General features: G+C 29.1%; 1 protein-coding gene across 5 annotated transcripts in view; it reads left to right on the top strand.

Annotated features, from left to right (window-relative positions):
• The window catches only part of LOC106457262, a 126869-nt gene that overhangs the window by 50613 nt on the left and 57998 nt on the right, over window positions 1-18258 (top strand). For 4 of the 5 annotated variants that reach the window (XR_002610154.1, XM_022383337.1, XM_022383332.1 and 1 more), the window contains 7 exons: window positions 1194-1331; window positions 2805-2897; window positions 4276-4399; window positions 6480-6535; window positions 7420-7477; window positions 10231-10409; window positions 10972-12055. Coding sequence is in view for 4 of the 5 variants with exons in the window: in XM_022383337.1 (XP_022239045.1) it covers window positions 1194-1331; window positions 2805-2897; window positions 4276-4399; window positions 6480-6535; window positions 7420-7477; window positions 10231-10409; window positions 10972-12055 (1732 nt within the window). In the remaining variant the exon portion in view is untranslated. The remainder of the gene's footprint in view (window positions 1-1193; window positions 1332-2804; window positions 2898-4275; window positions 4400-6479; window positions 6536-7419; window positions 7478-10230; window positions 10410-10971; window positions 12056-18258) is intronic. The other variant, XM_022383327.1, reaches the window with a different exon arrangement.

Raw genomic sequence — 18258 nt, 5'->3', positions numbered from 1 at the left:
CAATTAGAATAGCATAAAATCTCAGCTAATAATCCATATCTTAATAGTATACAAGTTTTAAGTTCTTAATTCTACAAGGTAATATTCTAAAAAATCATGAATTTTCACTAGTGTGACCCACGTGACACATTTTCTCTTAGCGTGTCATCATTCCTATTTTATCTACCACCCCTTGAAAAATTACAAAATTAAACGTAAATTACTCTGTATAAAATCATTATTGCTCAGACAAACCATAATTTTTATAGTCTTTTATTTTTATGGATATTAACTCTTTAAACCCAAGCAAATACTACCAGCATCTGAATGAAAATCCCGATTTACCCATTGGATGGTGACGGCATCTGATAACATTTATGTCTCTTTGGCTGAAAACTAATCCAAACCGTGTTATTATCCACCTTTTATAAATAGACTGAAAAGTTTTTGATTATTAGGACATCATAAAAATAATTCCGGCAAAATGTGCATAAAATTATGGGTGTAAAGTTATGTAATATATAATAATATATATATATATTATTTATAAGAGTACACTATTTATGGATTTGAAATAACATAAAATCATTTGTATTTTTGTTAAAATGTATTTAATGGGATGTATTTATTGTATAAGCATTTTAATTTTTGTTAAAAAGTATTATGTATTATATGTAATTAGCTTGGCTGAAGAGCAGTGTATGCTCCAATGATCCAAGATAAAAAAAAAAATTAGTCATTTAACAATTGGTTTTCTTAATGTATTTGTAGATGTAATGGTGATAGTTAGGGATACTTACATGCAAATTGACAGGCCTTAAATAATTAACATTTTGTTAAAAATGATGCTCACTTATAAAACATTTGTTAGGAATTGATTAGTAAGAATAATGATATTTTTCATTGTGTGAAACAGCTTTATTTTGACTGCTACATAAAGCTGTCTCTTTATATGTCAGAGCTTGTTGTTGACTAATCTTGTTTTCTGTCTGTAGTGTCATTCCTGTATTTAGTTCTTTCTACCTGGTAATTTATCCCTTCTTTCAGATAAATATTGCCTCTTTCGTATTTACTTATAGTTAAAAAAAAAAGTGACTTATTACTTTCATTCAGGAAGTTCTTTAATTTAGATATACATAGCATGTATACTGTCAAAAATGTATTGCATATTCCTTTTCAAAAATGTTATTTAAAATATTTAATTTATTTTACAGTTTATCTATTGTAGTAATTGCTGTGAACCATTTCATCAATTTTGTCTTGATGAATGTGATGTTCCCCAAGCAGAAAATGTTCTCACTTGGTGTTGTAAGCGCTGTCAAAGATGTTTAGCTTGTGGACGACAAAAAAATGTAAGTATTCCTGTTTTACGTTCAGAGAGAGAGAGAATATATAGACTTGTAAATTAAAAAGTTCTGTTATGTATGGATGTTATTTTAATGTGACATAATATCATGTTTGAAACAGAGTAAAAGGTAATGTTCTTGTTGTCAAAATTTTTATATCTTAACCTTATGCTGATTATCAGTTCTATATTAGTTTATAGCCAGTTTGACAAATTGATATATAACTGATTTGGAATTATTCCCAAAAATGTGCCAAGTTAGACTGGTGCATAATGGGTTGAGCACAAGTTATTACTAAAAGTTAGATAACTACAATTATTTATAAGAAAAAATCCTGAAAATATTACATACTTCATGTAAAGGAAAAAAACTAGACAGATGGTGCTAGTTTTACAGCATAATTTGTTTTTATTAACGTAATGCCAGTAAATTTGTCACTAAAAAGTGATACATTACTAAATGTGATTGGTCAGAATCATAATTGAAATGTGATAAAGGGAAAATTAACAGAGATGCACAGTTCTTAATCTCCCAATAACATATAATTTTTCCATTGAAAAGTACCTTAAATTAAAATAGTAATAATTGATTACTGATTCCTAAATTTGGTTTCATTTATTTTAATATCAGCTTGTGTAAAACTTTTAAGTTGTCTTTCTTTTACATGTACTTTTTCTACAAAAAAAAAGTTTATATTTTCTTAGTAATAAGGATGCTTTGAATAACCTGATATCCATATTTGAGTAGGATATTGTTTATTGTTGAATAGAATATGTCATACTTGGTTTTTTTTTTAATCTTTATTCATACCATTATTATTTTTTCATTACTATGGATATTGACTGTTCATTGCACTTAGCAAACCTGTTATGTAGTGAAATAAGCTTACCAGTGTTTTCCATGAGTGCCTTCATTATATAAATAAATTGAAACAATTTGATCATTTATCAGGTTTTGTGACCCAGTTCAAATAGAATTTAACATTAGCTGTCTGAGGCAAATTGGAAATTACTAAAGTAAATGTTAATGACATTTTATGCACAAAGAGGTTTCAGTTTATCTTAACAGGGTTATTTTCCAGATATTATGTTACAACTTTGTTAATTATTTCTAATGTAATCTTACTATTACATTATAAAGCCTATTTTAGTGTTGTTTTGAATAGTATAATTTTCCAAAAACTTTACATTTTACCTTTTTTTTTGTCATGGTTATTCCTTTTGAAATGGTCTAAATGACTATTGAGACATTTAAATAGAAAAACAAATACAAGAAGTATGACGTAGCCTGCTGTGAGTAAAGAATTTTCTTTTTATATGAAGATAGAGAAGATCTAATTGGTTTATCTCTATTTTCAGAGCATAAATTTTATTATGAAGAAAACTTTGAAGACCTTTGTTCTGTAAAAATTGAGATTTTATAAAGTATTGATGAATAAATGAATTTTGCATAGGTTTAATATTAAAAATTTTTTGTCAGCTTTTAAAATGTAGCAAATGTCACAATACATACCACTCAGAATGCTTGGAATTGAATTATCCATCAAAACCCTCTAGGAAAAAAAAGATCTGGGTGAGTATTAAAATTATAGAGAGCCTCTTTTTAGTTTTGTAGACTGCTGTAGAATATCTATATCTATATAATTTGAATAGATATATATTTTTTTTCTCTTATATAAACTAATTTTTACATTTGAATTGGAAAAATTATTTATACTTTAGGGAGCTATTTTTTGCTAATTATTGTATACTTTTTACAGTTTTATGTGTCAAAATTATGAAGCTTGATACTGCATTCTAAAACTTAACATTATTAGATATTGAAATTAAGAAACTTTTGTATGCTTATTGGATATTTTTTTAAACACAGATTAAGGCAAAAATATAAATATTCACAAGAACTTCTGTGTTAACAATTATGTTTAGTGATCTTTGAAGTTTCTTAACTAACAAATTAAAAACTTATAATAGATGCTACATTGAATATAGTTGTTTATTTTCATGTAAGTATTAGAAATTATTAATTTATCATTTATAGAACATGGTACTAAGTAATAACCAAACTTCTGTTGATTACCTTAACAAATGACTAAATTTTAGCTTGTACTGCTAAAACACATCGATTTAGCTTTTATCATCAAAATATGTTTCATTCAGAATATAACTTTAGAAATAGACATATCTTTGCAGATAAAATGAAAATAAACTTATTTATAATAGAATATGTTTGGTATAATAACAGTAAAGATTACATAAGTAAACACTGAGAAATTAAATCCTTATATAATTTTCACATGGATATTAGATTTAGCAAAATGAATAAAATATGCATTAGTACTAAATTTACCAATTTTAATAGACATAACCTTGAAAATGTCCAGAACATTTATGCCATTTGGCAACAACTAATAACAAGATGTATTGTCCATTAATGAACAATTAGGTAATACCATGCTTTAGGTGACAGTATAAAACTAGGGACCACAGCATAGAATTTTCAAAAGTCAAAAGTAACATGAGCACTTCGTTTCCCTAGTGATTTACAACTTATAATGGCATGAATAGTAGTTAGATATGATTGAAAGGGCAATAAAACAGTGAAATTTAAGTATAAATAGATTTATACTATTATTAGTATAAAGCTACTTATCATAAACAATTGTAGTTTCATGTTGTAATTTGAAGTCATTCTAGAAAGAAAAAAAGGGTAATTTAGATTTTTTTTTGGCGGTTATGAGGTTGGTAAACTTGACCAACCTTGTGTAGAGTTATGGTTGAAAAAATAAGAGATAAAATATAAAGTTTTACTGGAAAAAAAACGTTTGAAATGTATTTAGGAGGTTTTAGTGGTTCTGAAGATGTGCATTAAATGTTTGAAGTGGCGAAACTTTGTTACGATGTTAGTAGTTTGTAGTTTTTAAAAAAAAATTATAATCTAAATTTATTTCTAGATGTGCCCTAAGTGTGTGAAATGTAGAAGCTGTGGCACCACCACTCCAACTCTAACAAAGCTTGGAGTATTGTGGAACTTTGACTGCTCACTTTGTCTGGATTGTACAAAGTTAATGGAAAAAGGTAAATTTGGAACATTGTTTTAAGATGAAAATTACTAAATCATATTTGGTTAGGAAAACTACAAAACTATCTAAATATTGTAGTTACAAGATCTGTCAGCTTTCACCATGTCAGCCAGGAATATAAACCACTGAAGCTTTGGATATTAAATTTGGAAGTTGTATTAGAATAGTTTGTACACAATTTGTTCATGTGGATAGTATACTAAATCCAAGTATTTAGCTAAGTGATAATATTACTAACATAACTAGGTTATTTTTACAAATTTTGTCTTCATCTGTAAGGATGAGAAGATGTAGTTCTTATAAGCTATGAGGTTGAAGAGAAACCATTTAAATGATATTTGCCAAAGAATAGGCCAGGTATATTGACCTCTTTGAGATCATATGACAAAGGCCTGGCACCTACATTAAATGGATCAAATTTCACATGCTTGTGATAATGAAGACAATGACATACACATATGTAAAATAAATTGTTGAATAGGAACTAAGCAGACAAGTAAGTTAATATGAATTAGATTTTTATAGGTTCATAAATTTAGGAGATAGATGAGAAAATGCATACTTATTTAATTTTTATTACTTTCAGTTTTTCCCCCTCTAATATTCATTACTTTTTAACTTTTACAACTAGACACAAGAAAACTGCAGTATCTGTACAACTCACACTTAACTTCCTTTGTTTTGTTCAATATACTTTGCTGTCTTTATTATTTTCAGTCAATTTAGCAGTATTTTCTAAGTTAAATCGTGTTTCAAATAAAACTTTAAAAAAATGACATTTTTACTTTATATTTTTCCTATTATGGCTTCAAATGGGAGAAAGGATGATGTATTAAAAGTGTAATGTTTTTCCTATGATCAAACAGCTTCAAACACCATTAGGCTGTAAAGGGTTAAGTACAACCATACACATTGGTGCTATGACAGGTTTTATAGTATGGGTGCTGAAAACCATGGTACAAAACTGTAACCTCTATATGATGGAAACCATACATTTGGTTACTGTTATGTTGAAATGTTAATAAAACAGTCATTATCAATACATGTTTATCTGTTTAAGTGAAAAATGCTTTAATCATGATCCTTGCTGTAGTGTTTAGTACAAACTAACCATAAAGGATTGAAAGCAAATGTACCAAAATATAAATTAGGCTAAATGACACTACAGACTTTTTGACTTTAATAGTAGGAACAAACTTTTTCCTGAAGTGACTAATGTAATATTTTCTCACAGTAACCTATACTAAATATTGTAAGATTAGCAAAATGTAGAAAAATCTATATGTCTGAAAGATCAATTTACTCTTGTATAACATTGCTTGAAGTGTCCATAAGTATGCAATGTAAAATATTCCAAGTCAACACACTTTTAACACCATCATCAGGAATGCAACACCCAGTACTTCAGATCTGGGGATGTTGCCACTCCCCCAGCATTTGTAGCTCTCATGTTCTTGTACATACGGTGTAAAGCAGTTGAGTAGTAGTCTAGCTTTATGTATGTTCAGAAAGCTTTTCTGAGAAGATTTGATAGGAACTTTTTTTGGATGACTGTCCATTGCATTTTGCTCCTCAAATGTTTTATTGCAGCATTTCCCAAACTTTTTCATTCTTGCCTCCTTTAAATAACTATGGTTTCTTGCACACCCTTCTCTTTTTTTTAAATGAGTGAAAGAGTGAGTTAAGTTATGAAATGTAATACAAGGACTTACATTAAAATGCTTTAGGTATAGTAGTAATTACTTATTAATTTTATTAATGAAAAATATATTAAAACACTTAATTTTTCATTATTGCACCATTGATTCTACCCTAATTGCTTTCACAAAGTCCAATTTGTGCCACACACACTTTGGGAAATGCTACTCTATTCTATAAATGTTGTTGCAAATGTTTTATTTTGTGGATAAATGACAACTTTTTGGAAATTTCAAATTGTAGTTGATTCATTCATTTATATCATTGCCAAGAAGTAAATGTTCAATCTATATTTATGGGCCACTTACGGAATTGTTTACCTTTTGTAAAATCCTAAGGTTTGGTTTATTTTTTGTTTCATTTCTCTTTCAATTTAGGCAACTTCTGTCCTATTTGCAAGAAGTGTTATGAAGATGATGATTTTTTGTTAATGGTGAGCTGACACTTGTAACTGTTTACATTAATCTATTCATGTAAATTACACTGCCTTATTACACTAATCATTTTGAATTAAAAAAAATGATTCTGGATACGAGAAGTTTATTTAACTTTAATCAAGTGAATTAGCTGGTAAAAAATTTTAGTTCTGAAAAGCAAAAACTACAGATAATATACAGTTCCTTCTATATAAGACATGTTGTATGCTTTGTTTATTTGATGAATATCATCATCCTCAAAATTACATAGGAACCTAATGTGGCCTACATAGCTACTAGAATATCGGCAAATATGGATAACAGTAGATTGGAAAATTGAACCACATAGAACTTCTACAACAGTATTTGAAAGTCAAATTATAAATTTTTTATTTACTCTTATTAATATTTGTATCATTATGAAACTGTATAATGCTCTTTTTACTTTTTACGTTTGTATATTTATAATGGTTAAAAAATCAGTATGAAAAATCTTTAAACAACCACAGTTTTTGTATGTGGCTGAGTTCACACCCTGGTTACAAGATTTTGTTAATATTGTTTTTGCTTTTTTAAAACCATCATGAACTTAATTTGTTGTCAGTAATGGATATTGGTAAAATTCTTTGTTTTCTTTTACATGAAAAGCACTATGTATTACTCATTATAACTTGAAAAACTATTGTTTTCAAGACTGCAGAAGAAATACTTATGAGCATCTTTCAATCATTTAAAAAAAATTTTAATTTATTTTAGTTGTCAAATATTCTCTCAGTTGAAAGTAAATGCACAGTGTATAAGATTATTTTCATTCCACCACAACAAGTTTTCCATAAGATACATGCATGTTTTTAACTTTTGCTGTTTCTTCTATGGAATACTTTATTCTGTTTTTCTAAAGATGGTGCAGTGTTCAAAGTGCAAGAATTGGGTTCATGCCAAATGTGAAAATATCACAGGTAAGATATTAATGTGTGGGAGTACAATAAGAGTTGTAATGAAAGTATAAAAATTAACAAATTTATTCAAGTACTTAAAAAAAGTAAAAAATGTTATAGGTGCAGGAAGAATTCAAAAGTTAGAGAAACAATGTAATCAATTATTTGTTGATTTGTGTCTGCTCACATACAAAAGGTGATTTTAACATTGTTGCCAAGGGCATCCTATACTGAGCATGTCACAAGGTTTTATTCTTTATTTATTATTATAAAAGTAACTAAAATGTAAAAATAGGGATCTCTTTAGGTTAGATTAGGTAAAATAAATAATAATAATATAATAAAAATATTTCAGGGGCATGCACGCAAGCAGCTCGGAGTAGCTCGTGGGTAAGGTAATTTGATAACATAATGTGAGCTGCACATTCCTCAAGTGATTTACAACTTATAATGGAGCAAATAGTAGTTAGATATGGTTCAAAGGGAAATGAAACAATAAAATTTAATTATAAGTAGATGTATACTGTTACGAGTTTAAAGCTGCTTAGTATAAATGAATGTAGCTTTATGTTAAATTTAAAGTCATTCTAGAAAGAAAAAAAAGATAATTTAGATTTACTTCAATTTTTTGGTGATGATTACAAGGTCTGTCAAATTGACCAAATGCATATAGAGTTAGGGTAGAGAAAATAACAGAGAAAATATAAATTTTTACTGAAGACAAACATTTGAAATGTATTTAGGAGGTTTTAGATATTATATAAATGAAATTTGAGATTTTTGAGATGAAAAGTATTTTTAATCTTAACCTGAAAATCACTTTGCACATGGACTATTTGAAACAAATACTCGATGTATTCAAGGAGAAATCCTTTTTTAGTTTATTAAAAATACTTCACAAAAATATATGATTTTTTGTATATGAAAGACTTGTAAGGTTTACTGAAAGACTGCCCAATTTCATGAAGATATACACGATATTAAAAGTTAGTAGTATCAAATTTATAAAGACTTCGAATGAGTATGTGGTCAGTGAAATTGACCGAGCCCATGTTGAGAGAGTTAATGCTTCACAGATGAGAATACAATAATATTCTATGGAAATAGTCATGCAGTTGAGAAATTTGAAGTTAGTATGGTCAGTGATAACAAAGTAACTTGAAGACAAAATTTTTAAATATTTCCTTTACCTTTAGAAGCCACATTTTCTATGTAATTTCAGATGATATTCTTTTTGTTTCTTACAGTATTTTGTTGTTGTTATAGTATGTCTGTTGATGGGATATCAAGTTAAGATTTTAAGCTCAGTGAGTAAAATAAGCTAAGCTTGCTATGGCAGATTATTCAGATGAAAAAAAATAATTTTTTTGTTTGCTGAATATATTGTATAGTTTATAGTATTCAAACAACATATGCACACAAATTCAAGATTTTGTTTTCATTGAAAACAGCTATAACGTTTAAATATAAAGTGATCAAAACTAATAATATTGTCAAAATATCGTGCTATGACACCTAACAAAAGTAGTAGTGATGACATTTTGAAAGATAAGGTAATTGGTCGCTGATAAATACTTGTAAATCTTAGTGTTTGTATGATTTATAGGTGAAGTAATCTGTTTCATTTGGGAAAATATGATATCAAAGTAAATATTTTAATGGCTATCAAATAAGTTAAAACTAATTGAATATATAAAATTGGACTTTTTGGTATACAGTTGAAGAAATAGTCTACAAAGAAAGGAAGTATTTTTACTGCCTTCTCAAAACAGTGTGTTACACCAAAGTTTCTAAAACTTTATAATCTAACAGAATTATACATATAATAAAATGGTTGTGTTCATTTTTGTGCAGTGTGGTAAAGTATTTTCACAATGAAGACATAAAGATCAGTGAGTGTTTTTGGTACCCTTGCTGGTCTAAAGAGTTAAAAACTTTCCTTAACTCTACTACAAATAATAAAGCATAGTTGCAAGTTCACCAACATTAAAAACCCAGTTTATTTTGTTAATTGAGTAAAATTTGATAAAATGAAAACTATTTTCTTTAATTAAAATTGGGTGTATAGAAGTATTTTTTGGTAAAAGATTTAGTTAAATTTGCTGTCATAAGTAATTTACATTGATAAGGAAAAAAAATATAACAAATTATAAAGTTTGTAAAAACCTTGTTTGTGTTTTCTAATCATCACTAGTTCTGTCAGTACTATGGATAAAGTATCATCCTATTGGATGTGAATGCTTGAAATTTATGGGTTGTGGTCAAAATTTGAAGTATAGCACAAATGGCACAGGTTTTATTTATAAACAAACATTTATATTCTTTTTCAAAACAGTTTCAAGGTATATAACATTCAGATTAGGAGTTTAACACTTGTTTTATCCATTTTGTAGAAGTGTAACTTTAAGAGTTTTTAAATTACCTTGGGGTGTTGTAAATTGTAACATGAAAACATATGGAATAAAGGTATGTAAATCTATGAAACTTGCCTCAAGACAACTTCCACAACTAAAAACATATGTAATGCTCCATCTTCTGAAAATTGCATTGATTTAGCTTGGTTAATAAGAGCAATATTGCTTTAAATTTCATTTTCACCTGATCATAGTACATATTCTCTTACCTAGTGTCAACCAGTGTGTTTTCATGTTTACAACTATATATTATAGGCTTCATAACTATTAATATCTTAAATAAATAAGAACTTAAACATAAGTAAGTACATCAAGGTTCTTATGATAATTTTTGGCTAATGATCTAATGGTTATTTTCAGATGAGATGTATCAAATGATGTCTTATCTGCCAGGAGGAGTAGCATATACCTGCAAGTGTTGTGCCCCTCAGAGACCCCCACAGTGGCTTACAGCCATTAAAATGAAATTGCAGACTGGTCTGAAATCTGTATTAGTCAGTTTGCTTCAAGCAAGAAGTGCCAGGCATCTTAAAAATAAAGTAATGTTATTATTCAACTCGTATTAAATGGCTTTGTAATTACCTTTTTTTTTCACTTAAGTGTAGAGAAATATTTTTTTGATGTTATAATTAAAAAGTGGTTTTGTTGATTTATTGTTATAGTATATGTTAAAATAGAATTATCAAAATTTCCTTATGGTGTCATGAACAGAGATATTGGGTTTTATTTAATTGCTTAAATGATGTGTTTAGTGAATAAGAAGGTTTCTAGTTTGTGTTGCATGAAAAATATTGTTTAAGATATGTATCATAGAATGTTTTTTTATGTCTGAGCTAAATTGTTAAATAATTCATTAACACTGGTGTTTGTTGGATGACTTGGGCATAATAATGCCATGTTTTGTTTATTCTAAAAAGTTTGTATCTTAAACTGATGAATACCGAAGAGAACTAGGGTAAGGGAGTTATGATACAAAATTAACATAACATAATCTTTTTATTACACATACATAGGAGTATGTGTGATTGAAGGATTATTGAATGAATGCATAGTATTAAAAAAAGTATAATATTTAAACAAAGTATTGTTTTATTTTTTCAGAAGAAACACAAGACCAAAGGAAGAACAGGGACAGAAGGCAATGCTAAGAATAACCAGAACTCTACTGATCCTGGGGGTGGCCAACAAAGAATTGAGTCAGAGTCTGCTAAGACTGTTGTGGAAAGTGAAAAGGCATCTACTTTAACTGGAAATTCTAAACCAGTAAATACATCTCAAGAATTTTCACAGATATTGCACAACAGAAGTGATGGACAGTTACACTCAGGTACAAACACAGTTTGTTCACAGAGCTGCCTCTCAGGACATAGCAAGGCTATGGACCATCCTGGTGAAATGCTAGTCAACCATAGTCCTGGTGACATACATTCAGTGAGTAGTGAATCTCAAACTCATGCTTCTAAAGACTCAAATTGTTTCTCTTCCAAAAGTGCCTGTTTGCTTTTGTCTGACCTCACGTCCTTCAGTGCTGAAAATAATACAAAGGATGATATTAAAACTGAATCTTTAGTAGATGAACTGGCTCTGCAGGTTGATCAAGAGCTGAAAGGGTACTGTGATGGCCTGGCTATCTTGAGCTATGCTGCAACAGAATGTAGCAATAAAAACACAGACTGTGATATTGGGGCTGAGAAGAACAAGTTTTGTGATATGGGAGAAGACTTTCATGACCTGGAAGTCCTTGATGCTAACTTTGATGGAGCTTCTACAGAAGATTTACTCCTAAGTGATGGTGAATTAGAAGAGAGTTTGTTGCTTCCAAACAATGTCAATTTTGAAGATTTTGATTTTTCATCAGTTGGTGCTAACTTCACTGGTGATAAAAGTGAGATTATTTTTGGTTCTGGTGGCTTAAGTCAAGTTCAGGATGCTGACAATTGTCCTGAGATTTCAGTTACAGCACAAGTAGAAAACAAATCCTTTCCTACACATCTAGAGGTTAATGTTGATAGAGAAGTTTGGGAGGAGGAACAAATGCCTTTGAGTCTTCCGCCATTAACCTCTGAATCAATAATTCAGCATTCTAGAGTGCCTGTGTGTGAAAATGAAGGAAGTAAATCATTCATAAATAACTCAACCAAAGATGTCAACGAAAGTGACAAATTAGCTCTTGTAACATTTATTGGTGAGTTTCATGTTTTTCTGGTGCTTTAGATGTTATATTTTTTTTACATTTCCAGATTTTATGACAAACATTTGATAATTGTTATTAATTTTGTAAGTCAACTCCTGATTAATAAATAATTTGAATTTTACAATTAATTATATTCATTTTCATACATTAAGCTCAATTTAAAATTACTGTGATTTTATAAGGTAGTAGGTGTGTAGCACTTGAGAAATAATTGCCTCTAACTGATGATTCAAAACATATTAGTATATAAGTCCTTAAGATAGATTGATAGTTAACCCTATCGTCGTGGTCAAAGCCCGTCATCTTGTTTGTTGAATTGCATTCAAAATTTTATTGAAATACTATTTTGTGAACTTATGTCAATAAGTTTGGTATCAAACTGTTAATTATAATTCAAATTTTAGTGTTATACAGTATTTGATTTCTTAATTTAAAAGTAAATACTAAACAAACATACCTGAACTTCAATTTTTGTGTATCATGTGGTATGTTGAATGCAGCACTGGTTCAAATTAGGTGTTAGTGATGTCCAAATGCAAAGTCTATAGTTTAATATGAATTGGGAACTCAAATTACTGATATTAACAAGCTAGAATGTAAAATAAGAACCTCCTATTTCCTGAGATATTGCTCATGTACTGAATCAAACACAATGGTCCTGCACACCTCTTTTCATTTTTGGAAATGGTCCCTTAAAAACACCTACTTCTGTATGTGACATGAATTACCAATCAAAAGCTCAGAATGCCTCCCCAAGTGGGTTTGTCAGCCATTTTCAAGTGTTACTACATCGTTATGTTCTGTTGATACAAATATTCATTCTGGTAAGATGAGTCTTTAGTCAGCTCGAAGTTTCATATTTTTTTTGTCCCAAATACTGCTTAGTTACTAAGTTTGATAAATTATAGTGGAATTCTATGGTATTGATATATTAATTTATTTCAAATGTATATATATAAAACAAGAAAAAAATTATTTAATTTCACATCCTCTGTGTGAAATTTGATAAGGCTTAGCAATCTACGGCAAGCAGCAAACGAGTACAAAGTTTGTAACTAGAAGAGATAATTGTTTGCTATACTTCTTTATTTACTGTTTTATGTTTTAAGAAAAATAAGTTTAAGAACTTATTTGTAAATAGTAATGATGTGTGTGCTTAATGCTGCTTATTGTGATCACTTCGGGACTCGGTTGTATTGATAACAATACCCGATTGATAACGTTAACCGATGAAATAAAATTCAGCAGTTACGGTAATGTTACATATTACCTAAAAGTTTGAAAGCTGGATTTTTACGTTTATTGACATATTTAAAAACAATTGAAACAAAAATTAGAAAAATTCATTTAAAGTTGACTGTCTACTATTTTTTGGAGCAATTCATTAATAAAACTTTCATATTCATACTGTTTATGAAAATTGCCTGATCTGTGCTGTACACCAAGTCTCAAAATTTGAAGAGCCTCTCGCATTTCAGCACTTGTTGGAGGTTTATCAGCTTTGTGGGCTTCAGCTTCCTCTATCAATTCTAGATCTGTCCTAGTAACAGTCTGACAGATGTCTGACTCTGTCAGTTTAGCATGAACCTGAGTATTTTGATCAGTTGCTATCCAAGCTTCAAAATCATTTGTAGTCATGTCAGGTGGTCTTTCTACAATTTCCTCTGTTTCTTTGTCTTCTTTCGAGAATCCTCCATGATTAAAACAATTCTGAGTTGTCTTTTCAGACACTTGCTTCCATGATATAGCTAAAAGATGCAGGGCCTCTAGGGGATTAGTTTTTGGCTAAATCATTTGCACTCTGTTGTTTTACGTCCTCCATATTTTCTAAGATTATAGTGCACATTTCTTGATGATAATAAGCCTTTAATGCTCAGATAATTGCCTGATCGCATGGTTGGATCCATGACATTGTATTTGCAGGTAAGAAAATAACCTTTATGTGTTTTAATGACACATTAACGATGTGTGTAGTACAGTTATTAACAAGCAGAACAATGTTGTGTTTCAACTCATTATCCCATTTCATTAACCAATTATTAAAGATCAAGGCTGTCACCCAAGCAATCGAGTTTGAGCAGTAGTCGATGTGTAATTTATTTACACCTTTAAAACACTGTGGATTCTTGTTTTTTTCTGATCACCAAAAGCCTTTCTTTGTTACCAGACATACTTATACAGCATAGGACTGTCGCATGTTCCTTCGAAGTTTTATAGCCTTTTGCATTCTCATTTTTGAACAAATAAGTATGTTTAGGCAAGGCACAATAATAAAGCCAAATTTCATCTGCATTGTAAACATTATCAGGCGAATATTTCCCATTTTTTCCAATGATTATACCACCCATCTGTTGCAACAAAATTGTCTTTTCCCATTTTCAGAGCTAACTCTTCTGCTGCATCATTGGTCCGTTTACGCAAGCATCTTGTTCATGAACATTAGTAAATTAAAGTTTTAATCTTGATTTGACCTGGTCATCTTTTCCACAGTTTAGGTTTTCATTCTGTTTTGCTCTCCTCCAAATCTCAGTTCGATTTTTTTAAAATTTTATACAAAAGAGGTTGTAAATTTGTAATTGCATTACAGCATTATGTTGCCCCATTTTTGGTAATTTTTCATAGCATTCTAAAGTGGAAGGTCAATATCATAAATGTATAATGTTATGAAATTTGAGCTATTTAGACTAAACATTTGTGTTTTTGTGTTATAATTTGTAGTCATTCTAGAACAAAAAAAGAATAATTTATATTTATTTCCTAATTTTCTATTGTGGTTGTGAGGTCAGTCAAATTGACAGACCCCGTATAGTTAGGGTAGAGAAAATAACAGAAAAAATATAAAGTTTTACTGAAAACAAATATCTGAAATGTATTTAGGAGGTTTTAGAGATTACGCAAGTAATATTTGAGATTTTTGGGATGAAGAATAGTTTTTAATCATAACATGAAAATCACTTCGCACTCAGACTTTTAGCAAAACAGACTTGATATTTTTACAAGCAAATCTTTAGGAAAAATACTTCATTAAAAAATCTGATTTTTAGTGTACAAAAGATGTGTAATCATTACTAAAAGTCTACCATATTTTGTGAAGATACATTAAAAGTTTTTGTATATATATACTTAACGTGTGCAAATGTGTATATAAACTCGTGTATTTTATACTGAGCCCGTCACAAAATGTTTAATACATCTTTTGAATCTACTATTTATAAAGCTTTTTTACATAATAAATGATTTATTAAAATGAAACTTTGATTAAATAATTGCATAAAACTGTAAAGATACTTCATGATTAGAAACTTGATTTTGATATTAAGTAAGATTTGTTGGCTATGGTATACCTTTTTTTTTATATATTATAAATACATGATCCTGTTGGTAAGTGCCTTTGCATATTACAACCAATGAGTTAAGGTTATGCATTTTCTTCAATGTCAGTGTTTTTCACCGAAAAATGTTTGCCAAAACCACATCTCCAAAGCCACTGTTTAACCCTATCAACACAGGTCATAGGTCAAAAGCCTTGTCATCGCGTTTGTTGACTTGCATTCACAATTTTATTGAACTACTATTTGTTGAATTTATGTCAATAAGTTTGGTATTAAATTGAAGATTATAATTCAAATTTTAGTATTATACATTAATTTCTTAATTTAAAAGTAAATATTAAAAAAACACCTGAATATCAATTTTTGTGTGTCATGTGGTATGTTGAACACAGCACTTATTCAAATTAGATGTTTGTGATATCCAAATACAAAATCTATAGTTCCATATGAATTAGGAACTCAAATTACCAATATTGACAAGCTAGAATATATATAATAAAATATCCTATCTTTTATATTTACTGAGATATTGCCACGTTTATTGAATCAAACACAGTGACCCCACCCACCTCTTTCCATTTTTGGAAACACTTCCTTATATATACCTACTTCTGTCTATGAAATGTGAATAACCAATCGAAAGCTCAGAATGTCACCCTAGTGGCTTTCTCAGCCATTTTCATATATTATGACATCAAATGCTTTCTCTTGATACAAGACCTCAAGCTGATAAGTTGAGTCATTAGTCTGCTCGAAATTTAATATTTTTTAGACCCAAATACAGCTTAGTCACTATGTTTGATAAATTATAGTGGAATTCTGTGTTATCGATATAGTAATTTATTAACTGTTCTATGTTTTAACCCATTACCTACCATGGCCATTTTGTCTTATCGTGAGGACAAAATCACATATGTGAATTGAAAAAATTATAGAGAACTTATCTTTTATTGGATTTCTGATTTTATTTTGTAAATTGTGGCATAACATTCCATTATTTATACAAAATTGTATTATTTAATACAATTAAAGAGAAATTTAATGGAAGAAATCCCAAAATATATTTGAGACTGTAAATAAGTGCCCTCTAAGAAGAAAATTAAAAAAAAAAATTTTTGTTTTAATTTTTCCTTCCACTTCAGCATTGGTCCTGCCATCTATGATTGGTATCTAAACCTTTATCTAGACTGTTTTCTTTATAATACTACATCTGGACGTGTTAAACCTCAGTTGTAAACTTTTAGCCAATCCTAGTCGAAGGTGTCAATTTCAGTATCATGTTATTCCAATTGCTATATATTACGTTTGACAAATCATAGGATTATAAGCAAAGCATGTGACGAAGCATTGTTCCCTGGATTTTACAATATGAATGTGAGTGGTGCTTATTATAGTAACTGCCATTTTATGTAGAGGTTGTATTTAGTATTGGTTAATAGTACTTTTCTATAAGCCTTAGAAAACTTGCTTCTGGAAAAAACTGCATGGGATATATGGGATTTTATTATTTTTCTATAGTAGCTTAAGTTATGCTGCATCGTATATCTATTTATATTAATCATTATATTGAAAAATTAACTCAAAATAGATATATTTTTTAGGAAAGAAGTTGATCCACGATTGTTAGGGTTAAGAGCTATCGAGTGGCAAGTGCAAAGTCTTTACATGAATTAGGCTTAGTGCTTTGAACTGAGAGTTTGTGATTTTTTTTTTTATTCTTTTGCATTTAAATTAGTAGTTTTTAGTTCAATAATTTAGCATAATTTTGTATTTAGTTCATAATAATAATAATATGATTCAGTATTTAGAATGATAAACTTGTGTGATTTGTACCTAATACTACTAGCACCAGTACAACATAAATATTTTATGTTTTTCTTTCTTACAATCTTTACTTTGTAGTAAGACCTACACTTCCATTGTTGTTGATTTAGAATTAAAACAGTCTAACTTATATATATATATATATATATATATATAGTTTATTCTGATATTTTGCAAATGGTTTAAAACTCATTGTACAAGTGACAACAATAAAACCCACATGTTGGTTGTGAAACAGACTAAATACATTCATCTCAATAATAGAGGAGAAGCTATGACATTCTCACAGTAGGGGTCTCAATACACTTAAGAGCTTAAGTTTCGAATTCCAACATAAATCTTACCTTTTTTGAGAGGAATGTGACCAAGACTAATCTTTTAGGTGCTGTAAAGTAATTTTCTTTGTAATTTATGGTGTCTGTATCGTTTGGTAAACTCTTTAACAGGATGTATAAAAAACTAGGGTCAGGCGGTATTATTCAAACCACCAGTACTCTAAACTATCACATACATTCACTAGTAGTGGCAATTAGTTTTGTCTGTATAGTGAAACAACATAAATGGACATATGTTGAAATAAACTTGTTTGAAAATGCAAAGAAATGATATTCAAGTACCGAAAAGCTTTCTTACTATCATATCTACAGTAATGTTGAAATGCGCCTGTGCTGGACTGAATGAGAGTGACCATCAACAGGCATGATAGTTTACAGCAAATGTACAAAGTTCACACTGCTAACTTCACGATTTATTTGGCACAATAAACAAAAGGTATGACTGCAATGAAACATAAACTTCAAATAAAAATACATTTATGAAACAAAATTAAAATGTTTTTTTGTACTTATATAAACATGAAATCATAGTTAAAAATAGAAATACTCATTAATTGTTTAGGTTCACTTAATAGTATTATTTTTGGGTCTTGTATTTTACTTGAAACCATAAAGAGAGTATGTAATTATTGAAAAAATTAAAAATAGATAAAATTTGCATTTTATGGATGATAAAAATTTTTTGGGATATTAAAATAATGTA

Source organism: Limulus polyphemus, unplaced genomic scaffold (genome assembly GCF_000517525.1).
Source record: "Limulus polyphemus unplaced genomic scaffold, Limulus_polyphemus-2.1.2 Scaffold15, whole genome shotgun sequence".
NCBI classification, from domain to species: Eukaryota; Metazoa; Arthropoda; class Merostomata; order Xiphosura; family Limulidae; genus Limulus; species Limulus polyphemus.
This window is presented reverse-complemented; position numbering and strand designations above follow the sequence as displayed.